Raw genomic sequence first — 20,452 nt, forward strand, 5'->3', positions numbered from 1 at the left:
AAACAATATAATATACAACACAACAATATAAAACCAGGTATTAAAAATACAGAAGATTTCACTGGGCAGGGCCAGATTCAGAGATATTTTTTTAAAAAAACAAAACATTGGGAGATAGGACAGTGTAAATTGTAAGGAGGGGGTCCCGGGAATGAGGAAGGATTTCATTGCTCAAACCATAAAATAAAGTGCTTCTAAGGACATTTTGTGCAAAATGTGGTCAGGGAGTGACTTACATTCAGTCACTGAAGGCACATTGGAATAGCCAGGTTTTCAGATTGCCAGTGTGGGGGCTTGCCTAATATCTCTGGGGAGTGAATTGTAGGTTGTTTAAGGATATTCTGTTGCCCCCTTCCAGGCCAAGCACCTCTACCTGTACATTGCTCATTCATAGTTTTCCTGCTAAGTGCATGGGATCAGGCTGGTTCAGGGCTTACAGTAGTCATCATCTGCTTGATTTTCGTGGTTTTCTCTCTAATGCATGTGACATCCTCACCATACAAGGTGCCAACCGGCAAGTACTGTTAGACCTGCTGAAACTTTTAGGGACTGAACGCTTCCACCCACCTGGTTCAGTCATAACGGCACCAACATCAACTACCTCTTCCGTCCCAGAAGGATCATCATTCCCATGGAGCACTAGCCAAAACCTAGGTAACATGCTACCTAGTCCTGTGCTTCTCTCATTTCCTCCTTTTTCTCTCCTGTGTTAGGGTTTTCAATAGGGAAAGGCATTAATATGTGTCAGCCATCATTGTCTCATCTGATAATGATATAAGGCTTTTCACTGTCACATGAATATACTGAAACTAAAATTAATTGCTAGCCAAAAAATAAAATCCTGGAATTCTTCCTAAGCATTATGACTGTCTCCTGATACTATCTTCTCCTAATGTCTTTCCTATTTCCGAGTTTATATCCTGCTATTTTGCAAAAGACAGATAATAAGTCTGATTGGGGCAGCGAAGACGCACAACTCTTGTGTCCTTCAGTAGTTATGTATGAAGGAATGTTTGCTATGTAGTCAGCTCTCCACATTTGCTGGGGTTTAGTGGGCCACATGGTAGCGCAGTGGGTTAAACCACTGAGATGCTGAACTTGCTGACCAAAAGGTCGGCAGTTCGAAACCCGGGAGCGGGGTGAGCTCCTGCTGTTAGCCCCAGCTTCTGTCAACCTAGCAGTTTGAAAACATTGAAATGTGAGTAGATCAATAGGTTCTGCTTCGGTGGGAAGGTAATGGCACTCAATGCAGTCATGGCCACATGACCTAGGAGGTGTCTATGGACAACACCGGCTCTTCAGCTTAGAAATGGAGATGAGCACCACCCCCCAGAGTCAGACTTGACAATGTCAGGGAAACCTTTACCTTTAGTGTGCAGAGCCCTTGTAAAAATGAAGATATGTTTATAAAAGCACCCTATTTAAGCTAAGGAAACACCTCTCTAAGAATCACTGCATCCTCTAGTGCAGCTCTGGGGTCAACGTCCATTAGATGTGCCTTTCTGTGTAGTAAATATTTTTTTCTTCAGCCTTTTGCCTCTGCAGTAGTAGAGGCTCTCAGTTTCCTGGTCTCTTAGGCCTGTTCCTTCCCATTCTGCTAAATAAATAATGGATTGTTTCTTTCCTGGATGACTCCTCTAGAGTATCAAGAATATCTGCATGTCTCTACGCTTAGCACCATGGAGAAAAAGCCAGATGTGACGGAGTCTGCCATGGAGAGGCACAAAGCGTAAGTGAGCACTGTACATGTCACGACATTGCCTACCCTTCTGTGGGGATACCAACAATAAAGTGATATAGCGGGAGGGAGGATCTGTTAAATTCCCATAGAGCTGGGTTTTTCTGCTTGACACTTGGCATTTTGTGAATTGATGGCCACTAGTTTTATCTACATGACCTTGGAGGTGTCTACGAACAATACCAATTCTTCAGCTTGGAAATAGAGATGAGCACCACCCCCCAGAGTCGGACACAACTAGACTTAATGTCAAGAGGAAACCTTTACCTTTACCTATTCCCTGGTCAAGACCCATGTATACCATTTTGTGATGTTATTTTTCTCTTTATGCGGTTTCTCAATCGGGGGGGAGACGGGGCTACTTGAGGAGATGGTGCTGGAATTTTTTCCTTCTCTTCTTTTCCATCCTCTCTTCACTAGGCAAGACCGTCTCTTGAGTCTGGATGGTGGAGGTGTTCGAGGCGTGGTGCTTATCCAGTTTCTTATTGCTATAGAGAAAGCAGCAGGCCGTCCTGTCAGAGAGCTCTTTGACTGGATTGCTGGGACCAGTACAGGGGGGATCCTGGCCATCGCTGTGGTGCATGGTAAGGAGTGACTGGGGCAACAAAGATACTCCTGTGAAAAAGAGCCCAAGTGGGAATGAACAAAAACCCTGCTCAGGTCCTGGAAACTCGGGATTATGGCTTCTTTGATTGAGCCTATTCACCTGTAAGAGAATGATTATAGAAATGTATATCCTATATGTACAATAGGATTGTACTACAGCAGCCCTGGTAATGGTGGATAAAGATAGATATATAAAAAGAGTCTTAGCTTTTTTCTATGGAGAAGTAAAGTATTAGAAGGATTTCCAGCCCCCATCTCTGCACTCTGTAACTGAATGTGAAATTTTTCTTTCATGCTACCATTCTGCACTGTGGTTGAAAGCGGGTATTTAATTTTTTGCTTGGTTATTACACTTTGTGTTTGCCTTTTCCACCCCTCCCTCAACTTTGCTATTCCCCAGACATTGTCTCATGGACTTTACTATCTGTTGAACCTGTTGTATCATTCCACTTTTCCTCTAATATGAAACTTCCTTACCTATCCAGAATATTAGCCCTGTTAACTCATTACTGTTTTCTTTGAGTGGCAGCAGCAGCTCTCAAAGAGAAGCAGACTGCTTTTCCAGCCTTCGTTACCTAAAGCCCATTAGCACACCATGGCAAGGATCTCACCCTGAGACCTTCTGTATCTCTCACACACATGCTATGCTTTTGCTTCAGGATGGCCCAACTCTTCGCAGGTGTTAATTACACTTTTGTTGTTGGGCAAGACTTTAAAATAATTGATTGTTTATTGTTTTATCCCACTCCCACCCTCCCCTCCTTGTACATACTATTTATACAGCAAACTAAAGAAGTTACATTTGAAATATCAATCTTGGTCTTACTTTTTCTACTCCACATCTTAGCACATTCTCTAAATCCGGGGTCCTCAGACTTTTTAAACAGAGGGCCAGGTCACAGCCCCTCAAACTGTTGGAAAGCTGGATTATTATTAGAAAAAAACACAAATGAATTCCTATGCACACTGAACATATTTTATTTGTAGTGCAAAAAACACTTTAAAACAATACAATAATTAAAATGAAGAACAATTTTAACAAATATAAACTTATTAGTATTTCAATGGGAAGTGTGGACCTGCTTTTGGTTGATGAGATAAGATTGTTGCTGTTGTGTGCTTTCAAGTCCTTTCAGACTTAGGTTGACCCTCAGCGAGGGTCAGGTAAATTGTCTTGGAGGGCTATATCTGGCCCTTGGGCCTTAGTTTGAGGACGCTTGCTCTAAATATTTCCTAACTGGTTTCCACATCCTCTTAGTTATTATAACCTTGTCAATTTTATCTGTATTACTCCATTTGCAACTTGTTATTTCCACATTTAACATATTAACTATATACTTATACCAATTAGTCAGTGTCCATTTTGTTTTATCTTCCCAAACTCTCACTAAAACAATTTGTGCACACACTATTAATTTGTCAACCAATTTTTCTTTTTGTATATTCTTCACTCCTATTCTCCATGCATGTAGTACATTTCTATTAACCATTACCATTTGTAAATTTAACATTCTATTGATTTCTTCTTCAGTCGTTCTCTTGCACTTGATCACATTCCCATATCATATGATTAAACACCCCTCTTTGTTCACAACCATGCCAACACCTATCCTTTATCCTTTATCCCTGGTAAAAAATGTGAAACTTGTGCAGGAGTTCTGTACCATTTTTGTAACATTATCCTCCTTGCTTCCCTTAATACATTATACTTTTCTTTTGCTGTATTACTTATTTCCCTCTCAATTTCCATGTCCATTCTCCATGTTTGGAAATTTTCCTCTGTTATTTCTTCTTTTACTGTTACTGTTATGACTTGTTTGTACAGATCTCTTGCCACTTTCTTCTCCACTCTCAAACATTTCCTAATCATTTTCTCAAATGGACTATCCTGTTCTCTATTTTTTCCTCCATCTAAAAATTTCCTGTCTTATAGTCCAGCTTTGAATCCAGTTCCCTGACCCAATCCAATTCTGAATTTCTTTTTGTTCTACGTCCTCTGTATACAATCCTCTACTAACCTTTCCCCTCTACTGGCAAGGGGGCTTATTAACAAAAGACCCTCCTCATAAATGTACAGCAGAGCAACTTAGCAGCAGCGCGACCCAAAGTGACAAAAAGAATAAAACACACAGACCAATACCATATCTTTCATAGGAGGCTTCTCTTTATAACAAAACAATATTGTTGCACTATTCAGAAGAACAAGGTTCTACAGCACAAAATTCAACCTTCACACTGGAGCTTTCTGACACGAGGCTTCTCTCATACAGAGGTTTACCTCAGACTTCTCAGGACGACACTAGCTTTGGCCCACTGACTCTAACAGGGTTTGGCCTACTAACTCTTTTAGTGCTTGACTCACACTTTGGTACTCAAAAATACCCAGTTTATTTTTAATATTTCTGACATTTGTCTCTGGTACAGTCTACTTTTGCTTCCTGTCATGGATTTGAGCTATCTATTTTTCTGTTCATTCCATCTTCAAATTTCCTTCCTTCCCTTCAGTCACATTTTCAGCTGTCTCACACGTCGCACAAAACATGGGTCCCTATGGTTGGGCCATGAGTCTTCTGGGTTGTCTGCTGCACATATCGTATTTAGATGTCTAAATGTTCCTTCAAGTGCTACAGGGGGTGGAATTGGGGAAATACCTCTAGATAAATATCCAAGGGAGATCACTCAGGTAGGATGAGAGATGTCCTCTGGAAGACTATTACTGTTTTTCTGCCTCTCAGCAATACCCATGGATCACATGCGCTGTTTGTACTTCCGCATGAAGGATGAGGTATTTCGTGGGTCGCGGCCTTATGAGTCACAGCCCCTTGAGGATTTCCTAAAGAAGGAGTTTGGAGAACATACAAAAATGACGGACGTCAAGAACCCCAAGTAAGCTAAAGCTCTCCTTCTGTATTCTATCCTACCTTGTGAATTTGTTGTGAGAATATAATCATTACTAATAGACTGATTAAATAAAGAATAAACTGGAAATACTAGGGGTTTAATGTGGCACTATATGCAAAGGAAGAATTTATGTTACCAGCTGTGACCCTTCCCTAAAATAAAATGAAAGGCTTCTTTGGTTGATCTCTCCCAGGCTCTTGTTGACAGCAACTCTCTGTGACCGCCAACCTGCTGAACTCCACCTGTTCCGGAATTACAATATCCCAGAAGTGAAAAGCAAAACTCATAGTAAGGCAACGAGCTCGTTTCAACCAATGACTAGACCAGAAGGTAAATGTTGACTCAAGACGTTCACTAGATAGGAAGTTCATATTGAAAGATAGTTCATCTTCTTTCCATGTCTTCTGGGAATGTGACTAAGCTGTATAATGCTATAACTAAGTGCATGCATTTATGATCATGTCATAAGTAGATATCTCATCTTAGATGAGGTTGGGGCATACCACTTTTCTCTAGTTTGTATATTTCCACCAGCGGTGCCAGCGATACATGCAGCAGTGTGTACTTACAGTTCTTTTTTTGCAGAGGATAATTATGTATTGGAAAAAATACATGTATAGCCGCTTCATGCTGTAGGATCTGATACTGGTCAACATTACTCAGTAGTACATAAGAAATATACAACAGTAGGACAATCTGTGGTTTAAGTGCAGTAATATACATGGCCCATATAGCCCCCCCTTCCCCCGTGGCACAGCAGGTTAAACCACTGAGCTGTTGAACTTCCTGACCAAAAGGTTGGTGGTTCAAATCTGGGGAATGGGGTGAGTTCCCACTGTTAGGCCCAGCTTCTGCCAACCTAGCAGTTCAAAAACATGGAAATGTGAGTAGAATAATTGGTACCGCTTTTGTGGGAAGGTAATGGCGCTCCATGCAGTCATGCTGGCCACAAGACCTCAGAGGTGTCTTCGGACAACGCCAGCTCTTTGGCTCAGAAATGGAGATGAGCACCACCCGCCAGAGTCGGTCATGACTAGACTTAATGTCAGGGGAAACCTTTACTAACTGTACATGACCATATTCTCTGATTGTCTCCATTACAATGAATGAATCTAACCTATATATTTTGGATCCAATTCTGTATTCTCCATTTACCATTTTCCTCACCCTTATTTTGCTTTGGGTAGGAAAGATATTTGTGAGGCATATGAACACAATTAATTTTTCTCATTTTTCTGTGAGAATACAAATGATAGTTCTTCACCTTTTTGCCCGCTCTCTTTGTCAGCATGTGCCAACTGAATTATCTCATTCTTTTATCTAATAATGAGCTCATCTGTCGTGTCATTTCTGGAACAGAGTGTTTCATACATTTAATCACTGCATCTGCAGCTGAGGTGCTTCTGATTCCTTTAATAGTCTTATTAGATTATATTTTGTAGAATCTTTTGGGGTGTGTTTTGGGATTTTCTAGCTATGAAACAGTTGACATGTCTGTTGATCCTCATTTGGGCAAAAAGAATATGATGAAGCAAACCACTGTTTTTCAGCCTCAGCTCCTTATCTTCTATCTATATAAATAAAATAATGTTAGTTTGTGGGATTAGCATAATTCAAAAACCACTGAACGAAGGGACACCATCAGACCAACAAATGACCATCAGTCATAAAATACTGAAAAATACAGTGGAAGGGAGTTAAAACCCCCAAAAAGCAAACAGACGCTACAGCGCATGCACAAAAATGACTCCCCCAGCAAACAAAACACACAATAGCATATCCACACTCTCTTCCAGACTACAGCTCCCAGCATCCCCTAGACCAGGCCCTTTAGGAGAGGAAAATGATCCAAATGCACTGCTTCCAAGCTGCAAGCTTTCTTCTCCTTGGATTTCTTTGAGAGCATTCCAATCCCTGCATATTTCCAATTTCCTGTTCCTGGACTGCAACTCCCAGCAATCCTCCAGATAGATAATTAGATAGAGATAGATACGTAGATCAACTTATATCCCCATACCAAAAAAGGGAAATGCGAAAGACTGCTCAAACTTCCGTACAGTGGCCCTTATTTCTCATGCCAGTAAGGTAATGCTCAAGATCCTGCAAGGAAGACTCCAGCAATACATGGAGCGAGAGTTGCCAGATGTTCAAGCTGGGTTTAGAAAAGGCAGAGGAACGAGAGACCAGATTGCCAATATCTGCTGGATAATGGAGAAAGGCAGGGAGTTTCAGAAAAACATCTATTTCTGCTTCATTGACTACTCTAAAGCCTTTGACTGTGTGGATCATAATAAACTGTGGCAAGTCCTTGGTGGGATGGGCATCCCAAGCCACCTTGTCTCTCTCCTGAGGAATCTGTACAAGGACCAAGTAGCGACAGTCAGAACTGACCACGGAACAACAGACTGGTTCAAGATTGGGAAAGGCGTACGGCAAGGCTGCATCCTCTCAGCCAACCTTTTTAAAGTGTATGCAGAACATATCATGCGATGTGCGGAGCTTGATGAATGCAAAGCTGGGGTGAAAATTGCTGGAAGAAACATTAACAGCCTCAGATATGCAGATGACACCACTCTGATGGCCGAAAGCGAGGAGGAGTTGAGGAGCCTTCTAATCAAGGTGAAAGAAGAAAGCGCAAAAGCTGGGTTGCAGCTAAACATCAAAAAAAACCAAGATTATGGCAACAAGAATGATTGACAACTGGGAAACAGAGGGAGAAACCGTGGAGGCCGTGACAGACTTTGTATTTCTAGGTGCAAAGATTACTGCAGATGCAGACTGTGGCCAGGAAATCAGAAGACACTTACTTCTTGGGAGGAGAGCAATGTCCAATCTCGATAAAATAATAAAGAGTAGAGACATCAGACTGGCAACAAAGATCCGCCTAGTCAGAGCCATGGTATTCCTTGTAGTCACCTACGGATGTGAGAGCTGGACCTTAGGGAAGGCTGAGCGAAGGAAGATAGATGCTTTTGAGCTGTGGTGTTGGAGGAAAGTTCTGAGAGTGCCTTGGACTGCGAGAAGATCCAACCAGTCCATCCTCCAGGAAATAAAGCCTGACTGCTCATTGGAGGGAAGGATACTAGAGACAAAGTTGAAGTACTTTGGCCACATCATGAGAAGACAGCAAAGCCTAGAGAAGACAATTATGCTGGGGAAAGTGGAAGGCAAAAGGAAGAGGGGCCGACCAAGGACAAGATGGATGGATGGCATCCTTGAAGTGACTGGACTGACCTTGAAGGAGCTGGGGGTGGTGACGGCCGACAGGGAGCTCTGGCGTGGACTGGTCCATGAGGTCATGAAGAGTCGGAGACGACTGAACGAATGAACAACAACAAAGATAGGTAGATAGATTGATCAGGAGGACTGCTGGGAGCTGTAGTCCAAGAATAGGTAGAGAAGGAAGAAAAGGGAAAAAGAGGAAGGGAAAGAAAGGTGGGGGGGGGGGGGAGGAAGGGAAGAAGAAGAGGAAGGAAAGGAAAAAAGGGACGGAAGGAGAGAAAGAAAGAAGCAGAGAAAGTGGGAGGGAAGGTTGGCCACAGCAACGCGTTGCGGGAACAGCTAGTCTATAATATGGAGATAATATTAATTTTACTGGGTTGCAATTGTTGTGTAGATGATTGAGGGCAAAAAATGAAGTTTTTTGAAATCTCTAAAACTTTGTGGTCCCCCTATAGGCCATGAGGAATTCTGGGGGTCAATAGTTTCACGACACCATAGAATGATAGAATTGGAAGAGACAACAAGAACCATCCAATCCAACCCCTGCCATACTGAATAGCAAGGTCAAAGCACCCCAACAGATAGCCACCCAGCCTCTGTTTAAAAGCCCCCAAGGAAGGAGCTTCCACCACACTCTGAGGCAGAGAGTTCCACTGCTGAACAGCTCTTACAGTCAGGAAGTTCTTCCTAATGTTCAGGCAGAATCTCCTTTCCTGTAATTTGAATACATTGCTCAGGATTCTGAAAAGGTGCAACGTCCTTTTTCCTTCTCCACAGATCAGCTGGTGTGGCAGGCTGCACGTTCCAGTGGAGCTGCGCCAACATATTTTCGGCCCTTTGGACGGTTTCTCGATGGAGGGCTTCTGGCCAACAATCCAACCTTGGACGCCATGACAGAGATTAATGACTACAACAAGTACTTAATCCAAAATGTATGAGTGCACTCTGCAGACACATTTTCTGATATAGTCATGTTTACCCTGACCACTTAGGATAGTCCACATTTGGTGGTTTAATTTTTGTGGAATTGATTATGTAGAGATATGATTAATATGCCCTCTCTAAGAATCTTTAGGCCTTCTGGTGCAACTCTGTGGTCAGGCTCAACTGGAAGTTGACCATAGAATTGTGCTGGAGGACCTAGAACAGTGGTTCTCAACCTGTGGGCCTTCAACTCCCAGAAATCCTAATAGCTGGTAAACTGGCTGGGATTTCTGGGAGTTGTAGGCAAAACATTTGGGGACCCATAGGTTGAGAACCACTGACCTAGAGATTCTGAGAGAGGTGTTAGCTTACACCAAGCGTGTCAAACTCATTTTCATTGCCTTCAAAGAACCATTGAATCCATTAGTGGTGAATCAGTGGATACTGAGGGCCAACTTTTTCTTAACATAGTTTTCAGTGCTCTTTAGTTTTTACCCAATTTGGACTCACCAGATGTTATTGAATGACAACTCCCATCACTTTTGATTTTCTGCCTTGCAGACTGAGGATCATGAGAATTTCAACCCACCAGCACTTGTGACTCTGAGATTAGAGAAAGATTAAAGGGCATTTTAAAGCCAGACATTATATCCACAGGTCTTGTATATATATTCAAACCCTACTCTCCTGAGTAAACAGAACAAATTGCAGCCTCCCAGATGTTACTGTATCACAACTCCCATTTATTTTATTTATTTATTTATTTATTTATTTATTGCATTTATTAACCGCCGCTCTCAGCCCTAGGGCGACTCGTGGCGGTGTACAATACAAAAAAGACACTTTACAAAGCAATCAGGACAACAAACTAACATCACTAATACACAACATTTAAATTACACTAAAAATCCGCTGCGTCATATTATGGAATCATAATCAATCTCGTAGTCGTAAATTCATTCCGGTTGTCATTTCCAGTAACATAGCACTCAGTTGAAAGCCTGCTCGAAGAGCCACGTCTTCAGGCCCTTACGAAAGGCCATGAGGGAGGGCGCCTGTCTGATGTCAGCAGGGAGGGAGTTCCACAGCCGGGGGGCCACCACCGAGAAGGCCCTCTCTCTCGCCCCCGCCAGACGTGCCTGTGAGGCAGGCGGGATCGAGAGAAGGGCCTCCCCAGATGATCTCAAGGTCCTCGTGGGCTCGTAGGCCGAGATGCGGTCCGTAAGGTATTTTGGGCCAGAACCGTTTAGGGCTTTGTAGGATAACACCAGCACCTTAAATTGGGCCCGGTAGCAAATCGGCAGCCAGTGGAGCTGGAACAACAAGGGCGTTGTGTGCTCCCTGCGTCCTGCTCCTGTTAACAACATGGCTGCCGCGCGCTGGACGAGCTGAAGCTTCCGGGCCGTCTTTAAGGGCAGCCCCACGTAGAGAGCGTTGCAGTAGTCAAGACGGGATGTGACCAGAGCGTGTACCACCGTGGCCAAGTCAGACTTCCCAAGGTACGGGCGCAGCTGGCGCACAAGCCGAAGCTGTGCAAATGCTCCCCTGGTCACCGCTGAAACCTGGGGCTCCAGGCTCAACGATGAATCCAGGATCACACCCAAGCTGCGAACCTGCGCCTTCAAGGGGAGTGCGACCCCATCCAGCACAGACTGTAACCCTATACCCTGCTCGGCCTTGCGACTGACCAGGAGTACCTCTGTCTTGTCTGGATTTAATTTCAGTTTGTTTGCCCTCATCCAGACCATTACAGCGGCCAGGCACCTGTTCAGGACCTCGACAGCCTCCTTAGTAGCAGGTGGAAAGGAGTGACAGAGCTGGACATCATCTGCGTACAGATGACACCGCACCCCGAAACTCCGGATGATCTCACCCAGCGGCTTCATGTAGATATTAAACAGCATGGGGGACAATATAGAGCCCTGTGGAACCCCACAGGTCAAAGGCTGTGGGGTTGAACAGGAGTCCCCCAATAACACCTTCTGGGTACGACCCTCCAGAAATGACTGGAGCCACCGCAAAGCAGTGCCCCCAAGACCCATTTCCGCAAGGCGCCCCAGAAGGATACCGTGGTCGACGGTATCGAAGGCCGCTGAGAGGTCCAGGAGCACCAACAGGGACACACTCCCCCTGTCTAGCTCCCGGCGCAGATCATCCACTAAGGCGACCAAGACCGTCTCGGTACCATGTCCCGGTCTGAAACCAGACTGTGCCGGATCCAGATAATCCGTGTCTCTCAAGAATACCTGGAGTTGTGAGGCCACCACGCTTTCCATGACTTTGCCCAAGAAGGGAAGATTGGAAACAGGCCGAAAGTTGTCAAATTTAGTGGGGTCCAGTGATGGTTTTTTCAACAGCGGCTTTATAATAGCCTGTTTTAGGCTCGCTGGAATCTTGCCTTCCCGAAGGGAGGCATTAACCACCACCGTTACCCACTCAGCCAATCCCCCTCTGGCCTCCTTCAGAAGCCAGGATGGGCAGGGGTCTAGGATGGACGTGGTGGGCCTCATTCCTCCAAGTATCTTGTCCACATCCTCGGGCTTCACAAGCTGAAAAGAATCCATCAAAACAGGACAAGCAGGTGCTCGTGTCACATCCACAGAGACTGCATTTAATATGGTGTCCAGCCCAGAACGGATCAAAGCGACTTTGTCTGCAAAGAACCGAGCAAATGCTTCACAGCGCGTGGCCGAATTGTCAGGGCTCCCGCCTGAGGTGGCGGGAGTCAAAAGACCTCTGACAATCCAAAACAACTCCGCCGGACGGTTTTTTGCAGACGCAATAGTGGCCGCAAAGAAAGTTTTCTTTGCGGCTTTTATTGCCGCGGCATATGCCCTTAGAAAGGACACAAACCGTGCTCGGTTTGGCTCGCTTGGGTCCGAGCGCCACACGCTCTCTAGTTCCCTCTTCCTTCGCTTCATCGCTGCCAGCTCCTCAGTGAACCAAGGAGCTGGTTTAGCTCGGTTACTTGAGAGGGGACGTTCCGGAGCGATCATGTCAATTGCCCTGGTCATCTCCCCATTCCAGAGAGCGACCAAGGCCTCGACATGATCACCTGCCGAGGTAGCGGGAAAGTCCCCAAGAGCCATCAGGAATCCATTCGGATCCATAAGCCTCCTGGGGCGGACCATCTTAATGGGTCCTCCACCTTTGCGGAGGTTAGGGGGCGCAGTGAGCCTAAATCTGATCAGGAAGTGGTCGGTCCATGGCAACGGAGAGATGAACAACTCCTCCACCCCGCCACCCTGCTCCCATCCCTGGCAGAAAACCAAGTCCAATGTATGTCCAGCACAGTGGGTGGGGCCAGTTACTCGTTGGGACAGCCCCATGGTTGCCATGGCGGACATGAAGTCCTGAGCCGCTCCTGTGAGGGTCGCCTCGGCATGGATGTTGAAGTCCCCCAGCACAAGAAGCCGTTGAGACTCCAACGCCAGGCTCGAGACCACCCCCGCTAGCTCAGGTAGGGAGACTGTAGTGCAGCGAGGTGGACGGTACACTAACAGAATCCCTATTCTGTCCCGGTCACCCACCCTCAGGTGGACGCATTCAGAATTTGTGGTCTGCGGGATGGGGCTCCTGGTCAGACGGATGGAATCTCTATAGACCACTGCGACCCCGCCTCCCCGTCCTCCGGATCTCGGTCGGTGCTGTACGGAGAAGCCTGGAGGACATCAACTGTAGTCAAGATATCTAAAGATGAGGAATACAGGAGTTGTAGTCCAACATCTGGAGGGCCACATGGTGGGCTAGATTCAGCCTCTGGGCCTTGAATTTGGCATGTGTATTAGGCAAAAAATGTGTTTTTTTATTTTCCCTTTTTATTGGAGTACTGCACCGCTGTTCAAACAAATGGTCAGGGGTGCGGAAGATGATGATGATAATAATAATAATAATTTATTTTTGGGCCCCCTGGTACCGCAGTGGATTAAACCGCTGAGCTGCTGAACTTGCTGACTGAAAGGTTGGGGGTTAGAATCCAGGGAGCAGGGTGAGCTCCCGCTGTTAGCCCCAGCTTCTGCCCACCTAGCATTTTGAAAACATGTAAATGTGAGTAGATCAGTAGGTACCGCTTCTGCAGGAAGGTAATGGCGCTCTATGCAGTCATGCTGGCCACATAACGGTGGAGGTGTCTATGGGCAACGCCGGCTCTTTGGCTTAGGAATTGAGATAAGCACCACCCCACAGAGTCAGACATTACTAGACTTAATGTCAGGGGAAACCTTTACCTTTATTTATTATCTGCTAAAGGGGGAGGTGGGTAATGAATAAAAAAGAATTATATTTTTATTTAAATGTAAACAGATGACTGATCTGCGGGGTTTTTTTTTTTTTTACTATAAACACATGCATTTTGTATTTACTGTAATTGGAATCCTGCAAAACCTCCTAGAGTCATTTCATGGCTATGATGATGGGGTCAAGCGTTGTATGTTAGAATGTGGCAAGGCAGAGTTTAAGGCAGAGTCATGATCTTTACAAAACAAGATCGCATCGGAAGAAATACCCACATTAAATAAGTATTTTTTATTTCAAAATTCACTTGGAAAATTCAGTACTGCCACTTTACTCCTTCTTCTCTATCCACCCAGGGCCAAGGCCACAAGGTGAAGAAGTTGGGAGTGGTGGTCTCTCTGGGGACCGGCAAGGCTCCTCAGGTCCCTGTGAGCTCCGTGGACGTCTTTCGCCCATCCAACCCTTGGGAACTGGCCAAGACTGTCTATGGGGCTAAAGAACTGGGCAAACTGGTGGTGGATTGTGTAAGTAGGGATGGAGGGAAACATGGGCTTGGTGTGGGCTTTGCCATTTGTTAGGAATAGAATCATTTTAACTAGGGAGTTGAGGAATATGAATAATGGAGGCTTTCAGTAGATGTGAAGGAGTCACTTCCAAGCTGCAGTCCAGGCCCTCAGAGTCTACTAAAGATAAAAGGAAGTAGTGCCAGGGAGAAGTACTTTCTTCCTTATCTTCTTCTGGTATTTGTGATGTCAGCCCAGAGGCAGAATCAGCCTGTTGGCTATAATTGTGATATCGCTAACCTGAGTATATAAGAACAGCTGTGCACTGTTTTGTTCCTCAGTGGGTAAGATGCCATTGAGAAGGTAAGAATAGGACATAGATACAATAATGCTCCCTGGAAACTATACCTCAACCTGGGAACCTTTCACCCTATATATAAACCTGCCATAGAACTGGGATTTGCTGTGGGGCCCTATTCCATGTCCTGGTTGAAATAAGACAGTGGTTCTCAACCTGTGGGTACCCAGGTGTTTTGGCCTACAACTCCCAGAAATCCCAGCCAGTTTACCAGCTGTTAGGATTGCTGGGAGTTGAAGGATAAAACATCTGGGGAACCACAGATTGAGAACCACTAAAGTGAGACATCATGCGGGACGTGGGAGAGAACTTTGCGTGGTTCCTCATTTGTTGGCACCAATAGCACTTTAAGCAAATTAAAATCTTCTATTCACTGTTTGGTGCTCAGCCTTGCTACTTTTTAAGGTGTACATGTACAAGGTTTAAATTGTTTTAGCCTTTTCTGATTCTTTACCCTGGTGATTGTTTTTAATATTGTTCTAGTATTTCAGTTATTTTCCTATTTAATTTTAATTGTATTAAACTGTTTATATAGTTTTATTTTAATTTATATTTAGGCCCCCTGGTGGCGCAGTGGGTTAAACCACTAAGTTGCTGAATGCTGACCAAAAGGTTGGCGGTTCGATTCCGGGGAGCGGGGTGAGCTCCCGATGTAAGCCTTGGCTTTTGCCCACCTAGCAGTTCAAAAGCATGCAAATGATCAGAAAGTACCGCTACTGCGGGAAGGTAACAGTGCTCCATGCAGTCATGCTGGTCACATGACCCTGGAGGTGTCTACGGACAATGCGGGCTCTTCGGCTTAGAAAAGGAGATGAGCACCACCCCCCAGAGTCGGACACAACTAGACTTAATGTCAAGGGGAAACTTTTACTTTTACCTATTCCCTGGTCAAGACTCATGTATACCAAAAAACAAAACAAAACAAAAACCCAAGCCAAAATCTCAAGACACCGAGTTCTGCACTCAGCCATTCTGTTGCGCTTTTTTCTCTGCTACTCAGTTCAGTCAAGCAATTAAACCTGTTAGTAGCTGCTTTGAAATCTGGGAATGTGAGGAGTTGATGCTTATAGGTGCATGCTACCAATGCTTTTATTTTCCTCCCCCCCCCCCCCCCCCCCCCAGTATTGGGTACAAATGATACATTCCTATTTTGTAGCCTACTGGTTCCCATGGTTTTTTTTTAACCTGCTTTTACTGTCAGCTGTCAAGGATAAAGCTGGCCCCAAGGAAATACACCCAGACCTTGATGTTTTTATAGCAACGCTATGAATTAACCTCTTCAGCCCTGCTGAAGTTTTGCAAATCAGGGCTGTGGCTTCATCTTCAGTAACCTTCCATTTGTCAAGCCCTATTGTCTTTTCATGATATGTTCAAAGTATGTATTGTCAAAGGCTTTCATCACTGAGTTGTTACGTGTTTTCTGGGCTGTATGGCCATGTTCCAGAAGCATTCTTTCCTGACGTTTCGCCTGCATCTATGGCAGGCATCCTTAGAGGTTGTGATGTTGAGAGAGAAAGGAACCTTGAGGTGCCTGCCTGTGGTGGAGGAAACACATAAAATCTAGGATGAAATTGTCCCCAAATGAAATCAGTCCTTGGGTGGTGGACCGTAGTGTTTGGGGAGGACGTTGGCAGGCTTCGGGCTACATGTTCATGGTGAGCGCTATAACCGGCAATGTCAATGGAGGGAATGCCTTTGGAGGGTTCTCAACAGCCTGTTTGCAGAGGCAGGAGGCTGTCTGTGTAAGTGGACACTTCGGCCACATACACATTTTTCAGTTTTATTTATGTGTATATATCATGGTATTGAGATTCTGATTTGAAGGATGACGAATGCAAACATCTTAAAATTACCTTGCTGTTTCTTTGCAGTGCACTGATCCAGATGGTCCATGTATTGACCGTGCAAGAGCCTGGTGTGAAATGATAGATGCCCACTACATCAGGTAAGTGATTTTTCTGAAGGGATATCTTATGTGAGTTGGAACAAGCAGGGATTGAGCCCTTTAACTTGTTACTGTTGCTAACTGCTGTCAAGTCGACTTCAACTACGTTTTAGATCACGTAGATTCAAGGCTGTCATTTTCTTAATTGTGTCTATCCATCTAGAATTTGCTCTTCCTCTTTTCATCTTTAAGGTTTTCTACCTTAAAAAGCAGTCATGTCTTCTCTAGTGAGTCATGTCATGATATAGTCAATGTACAGAAGTCTCATTTTAGCCCAAAAGCTTCTAGGAAGAGTTCAGTCTAGATCTAGCTGATCTTGGAAGATAAGCAGGATCAGCTCTGGTTAATACTTAGACTGCTAATGGATACCAGTTGCTATGGGTATATTTTAGAGGAAGGGACTGGAAACACCATCTCTTGAATATTCTTCGCCTAAGAAAGCCCTGTGAAATTCATGGAGTCACCATAAGTCGACAGGTGAATTGAAGGCATAAGCATACACACAGGATGTTAATCATATCTGGATTATGTTTCTGTTTCCAAGTACTTTGTGTAAGACTGAGGAAACTTTGGACTACACAGATGTTATTGGAATTCATCTCCTAGTAAGCATGACCAATGATCAAGGAACATGAGAGCTGTAGTCTAAGACATTTAGAGTGCCAAAGGTTCCTAATTTTTGGTAAAGGTTTTTCTCTCTCTATTCTTCTGTGAGAGAGGTTGGGCTGACAGGATATGACATGATTCGTCCTGGAATACAGCATACTGTGAAAAAAATAACCTTTCAGGTGTGGGTATTCAACCCCATACTGCCCAAGTCTCCAGTTCTCAATGAGGAGCAGTTAGTTTAGTATAGACTAAGGGTTTCCCTTCCCCTATGTCTCCTGTATGAGAAGTTGGGAATATATCTATATCTTCTCTCCTCTCTGTTTCTTTTGTCATTCTGATTGGTTGTGTAGAATGGATAATTTTCTATTGTAAGCCTTTACTTTGACTTCTGTTTCTTATATCTTTGTATGTGCTGTATGTTTTGAGCGATCTCTCTGCTTGTGTTTTTGGGAGAGATGTAGTGATTAGTGTTTTTCCCTCTCTTTGAGACCTTAGAAGAGATGGATGTTAAGAGTACCTCATATCCAGGTCTTTACTATTAAGAAATGCAGTTATTGTATTATCAAAGGCTTTCATGGCCGGAATCACTGGGTTGTTGTAGGTTTTTTCAGGCTATGTGGCCATGTTCTAGAGGCATTCTCTCCTGACATTTCGCCTACATCTATGGCAAGCATCCTCAGAGGTAGTGAGGTCTGTTGGAACTAGAAAAATGGGTTTATATATCTGTGGAATGACCTGGGTAGGACAAAGAACTCTTGTCTGCTGGAGCTAGGTGTGAATGTTTCAACTGACCACTTGATTAGCATTTGATGGCCTGGCAGTGCCTGGGGCAGTCCTTTGTTGAAAGGTGATTAGATGTCCCTGATTGTTTCCTCTCTGTTGTTTTGCTGTTGTAATTTTAGAGTTTTTTAATACTGGTAGCCAGATTTTGTTCATTTTCATAGTTTCTTCCTTTCTGTTGAAATTGTCCACATGCTTGTGGATTTCAATGGCTTCTCTGTGTAGTTATTGTTTCTTATTATTGTAAATAAACCTTTTGTGATTTTTAAGCTTGGACTCCTCATCTGCCTGACTAAGCTCTTAATTGTTTACAGCCAAAACCAATGGCACTTCACGCTTTGCTAGTTGTGAGCTGTTGCTCAACTTTAAACATCCTGTTTGTTTTTTGGATGCTCTGCTATATTTTAGGGTAGTTTTCCCTAACAAAAGGGGTTATGGGCGGAGACTGATTCCACTGCAGCAGATGAGTTAGATTCAGTAAGAAGATAGGTCTGTAGGATAGACAAGCCAGAGAGAGGCTTGAGTCTTATCTGCCGTAGTCCCTGACTAAGGCTGTCAAACCCAGCTGTTTGGTTCATCTGAAATGCATTCTCCCTTTTCCCATCTGTTGCATTTGATTTTCTCACCATTTTCCTTTAGCCACTCTCTTTTAGAAGCTGTTTTTGGCTCGCTGTCTAATCCAGAGTTGCTGTGCACAGATAAAATTGCCTCTGTGGTTTCTTTTAACACTTCTGTAATGCCTTGCAGGTTCAATCCCCCTTTGGAAGTCGATATAATGCTGGATGAAGTGAGTGATACGATTTTGGTGAACTTGCTGTGGGACACTCAGCTCTACATTTACCAGCACTGGGAACAGTTTCAGCGCTTAGCAGAATGGCTCCTCAATCCTTGATGCTTTGCAAGACTCCATGGTACCAACGTTGTGTGTCTGCAATTGTGGTTTGGAATATCCCAAAGGACGAGTGGATTCTGCTGAGCTGGGTCTTCCTCCTCCTCAAATCAGGAGATCAAGTGAAGATTTCGACCTGCTGAAAGACCTTTTCAGCTTCTACAGTTGTGTACTTGCAGTGACTGCTCTTTTTCTGCGGACCCTCAATTTCACTTTTGTCATGGCATTACATGCCATCTAAACTGATTAGAGTTGGACCATCTCTCTTTCCCTCCTGGCATATGATGGCAGCTGTATTGACTATAACCCTTTGGTTCAATGACTGTATTCTTCGATCCAAATTTTGTATTGATATTTAAGATTAATATATAATTACCTATTTCTCCATGTTTTCTTGTCAAATTCAGAGTTTCTCTTGAGTGGGGATCTAAAATTATTTCCTCACATAAGCCAGGGCTAGTCTACTGCAGTTCGTTTTCATCTGAGATAATATATCTGTCCCACATGGTTACTGTCCTGGGTTGAAAATCTTTGATCTCTACAGCCGGAAACTGACCTGCTACAACTGTCCAATCCTTTTTCCTGTTTTATGTTCCATTTTACTGACTCCCCCAACCTCTGAATGAGACTATTTTGGTCTTAGCGACATTGAAGAGCACAAGGAAAATGGAAATAATTGGGCAAATGCTTTTTCTAGGTGCACCTTCTGTTTGCGTTTGCCCACTGACAGAAACGTGGCTTGCTTTCTCCTGATAAAACTACATTTCCTCAAAAAAATTGATACGTGTAGGCTAGATCAAAAACCAAGGAGGAAACTTTTCTCTTTCTCCAAAGATTATTTTTTTAATTAAATGGGGGAAATAGTAACCATCCATGTCTTTTCCTTCCTTGGAGACAAGTCTTTAAAGTGCTGCTGTTCATCATAACTGTAATCTTTTTACATTTACATTATTTAACAGAATATATTGATAAAATGTCCTAATAAATGTAAAATCTAATAGGTGGTTTTTCCCCCTCCCCCTCCCTTTCTACACTTTTCTGGTTTACATGAAAATAACTGTCAAATTGTGGTGATGTTAAGACTACAAAAGTGTCACAAAATGACTCAGTATTAAATAAAACGAGAGTTATTTGAAACTTGAATTGGTTTGCGCTTATTATGTTATTAGTAATGAGAGACATATTGCTTAAAAGTGCAAATGATTGATAGATTCTCCTCCCTGAATGCAGAGTCTGGAAATCCACAAACACGTGGGCTACATGAAAAGGAACAAAATCTGGCTACTAGTACTAAGAAATTCTAAAATCAGGACAGTAAATAAAGAACAACACTGGAAACAGGGGATTTCCAGACATGAAACAATCAGGGCCAGCTAACACATCTCAACAAAGGATTCCCTCAGGCAGTAAGCAGCCAGACTTTGAAGCTGAAAGGCTATTCAGTGCTAATCAAGATGGCCATTTGCAACATTCACACCTGCCTCCAACAGACAAGAGTTCTTTCTCCCACCCTGGGCATTCCACAGATATTTAAATCCAATTTTTCTAGTTTCCAACAGACCTCACTTTGGCCGGAGAACAATAGACTATAGTTGTGCCATTGTTAAGATCCCATGTGTGCCTTCCTGCCTGTTGGAATTATGGAAAGCCAATGAACATCTATATAGACAGCTTAGACCAATGAGATAATTGATTGCTGTATACCAATGAGAATGTGTCTTTAATTCTCTGTCAAAGTGATAAA

General features: G+C 43.8%; 1 protein-coding gene across 6 annotated transcripts in view; it reads left to right on the plus strand.

The window, feature by feature from the left end:
• Positions 1-19,851, plus strand: part of PLA2G6 (phospholipase A2 group VI) — a 35,273-nt gene extending 15,422 nt beyond the window's left edge. For 5 of the 6 annotated variants that reach the window (XM_060777032.2, XM_060777033.2, XM_060777035.2 and 2 more), the window contains exons 9-17: positions 505-654; positions 1,642-1,729; positions 2,159-2,322; positions 5,080-5,230; positions 5,439-5,575; positions 9,245-9,399; positions 13,981-14,148; positions 16,357-16,430; positions 18,567-19,851. In XM_060777032.2, the coding sequence (XP_060633015.2) occupies positions 505-654; positions 1,642-1,729; positions 2,159-2,322; positions 5,080-5,230; positions 5,439-5,575; positions 9,245-9,399; positions 13,981-14,148; positions 16,357-16,430; positions 18,567-18,711 (1,232 nt within the window). In that variant the 3' untranslated portion in view covers positions 18,712-19,851. The remainder of the gene's footprint in view (positions 1-504; positions 655-1,641; positions 1,730-2,158; positions 2,323-5,079; positions 5,231-5,438; positions 5,576-9,244; positions 9,400-13,980; positions 14,149-16,356; positions 16,431-18,566) is intronic. The other variant, XM_067469198.1, reaches the window with a different exon arrangement.
• Positions 19,852-20,452: the final 601 nt, after the last annotated feature.

Source organism: Anolis sagrei, chromosome 5 (genome assembly GCF_037176765.1).
Source record: "Anolis sagrei isolate rAnoSag1 chromosome 5, rAnoSag1.mat, whole genome shotgun sequence".
NCBI lineage: Eukaryota > Metazoa > Chordata > Lepidosauria > Squamata > Dactyloidae > Anolis > Anolis sagrei.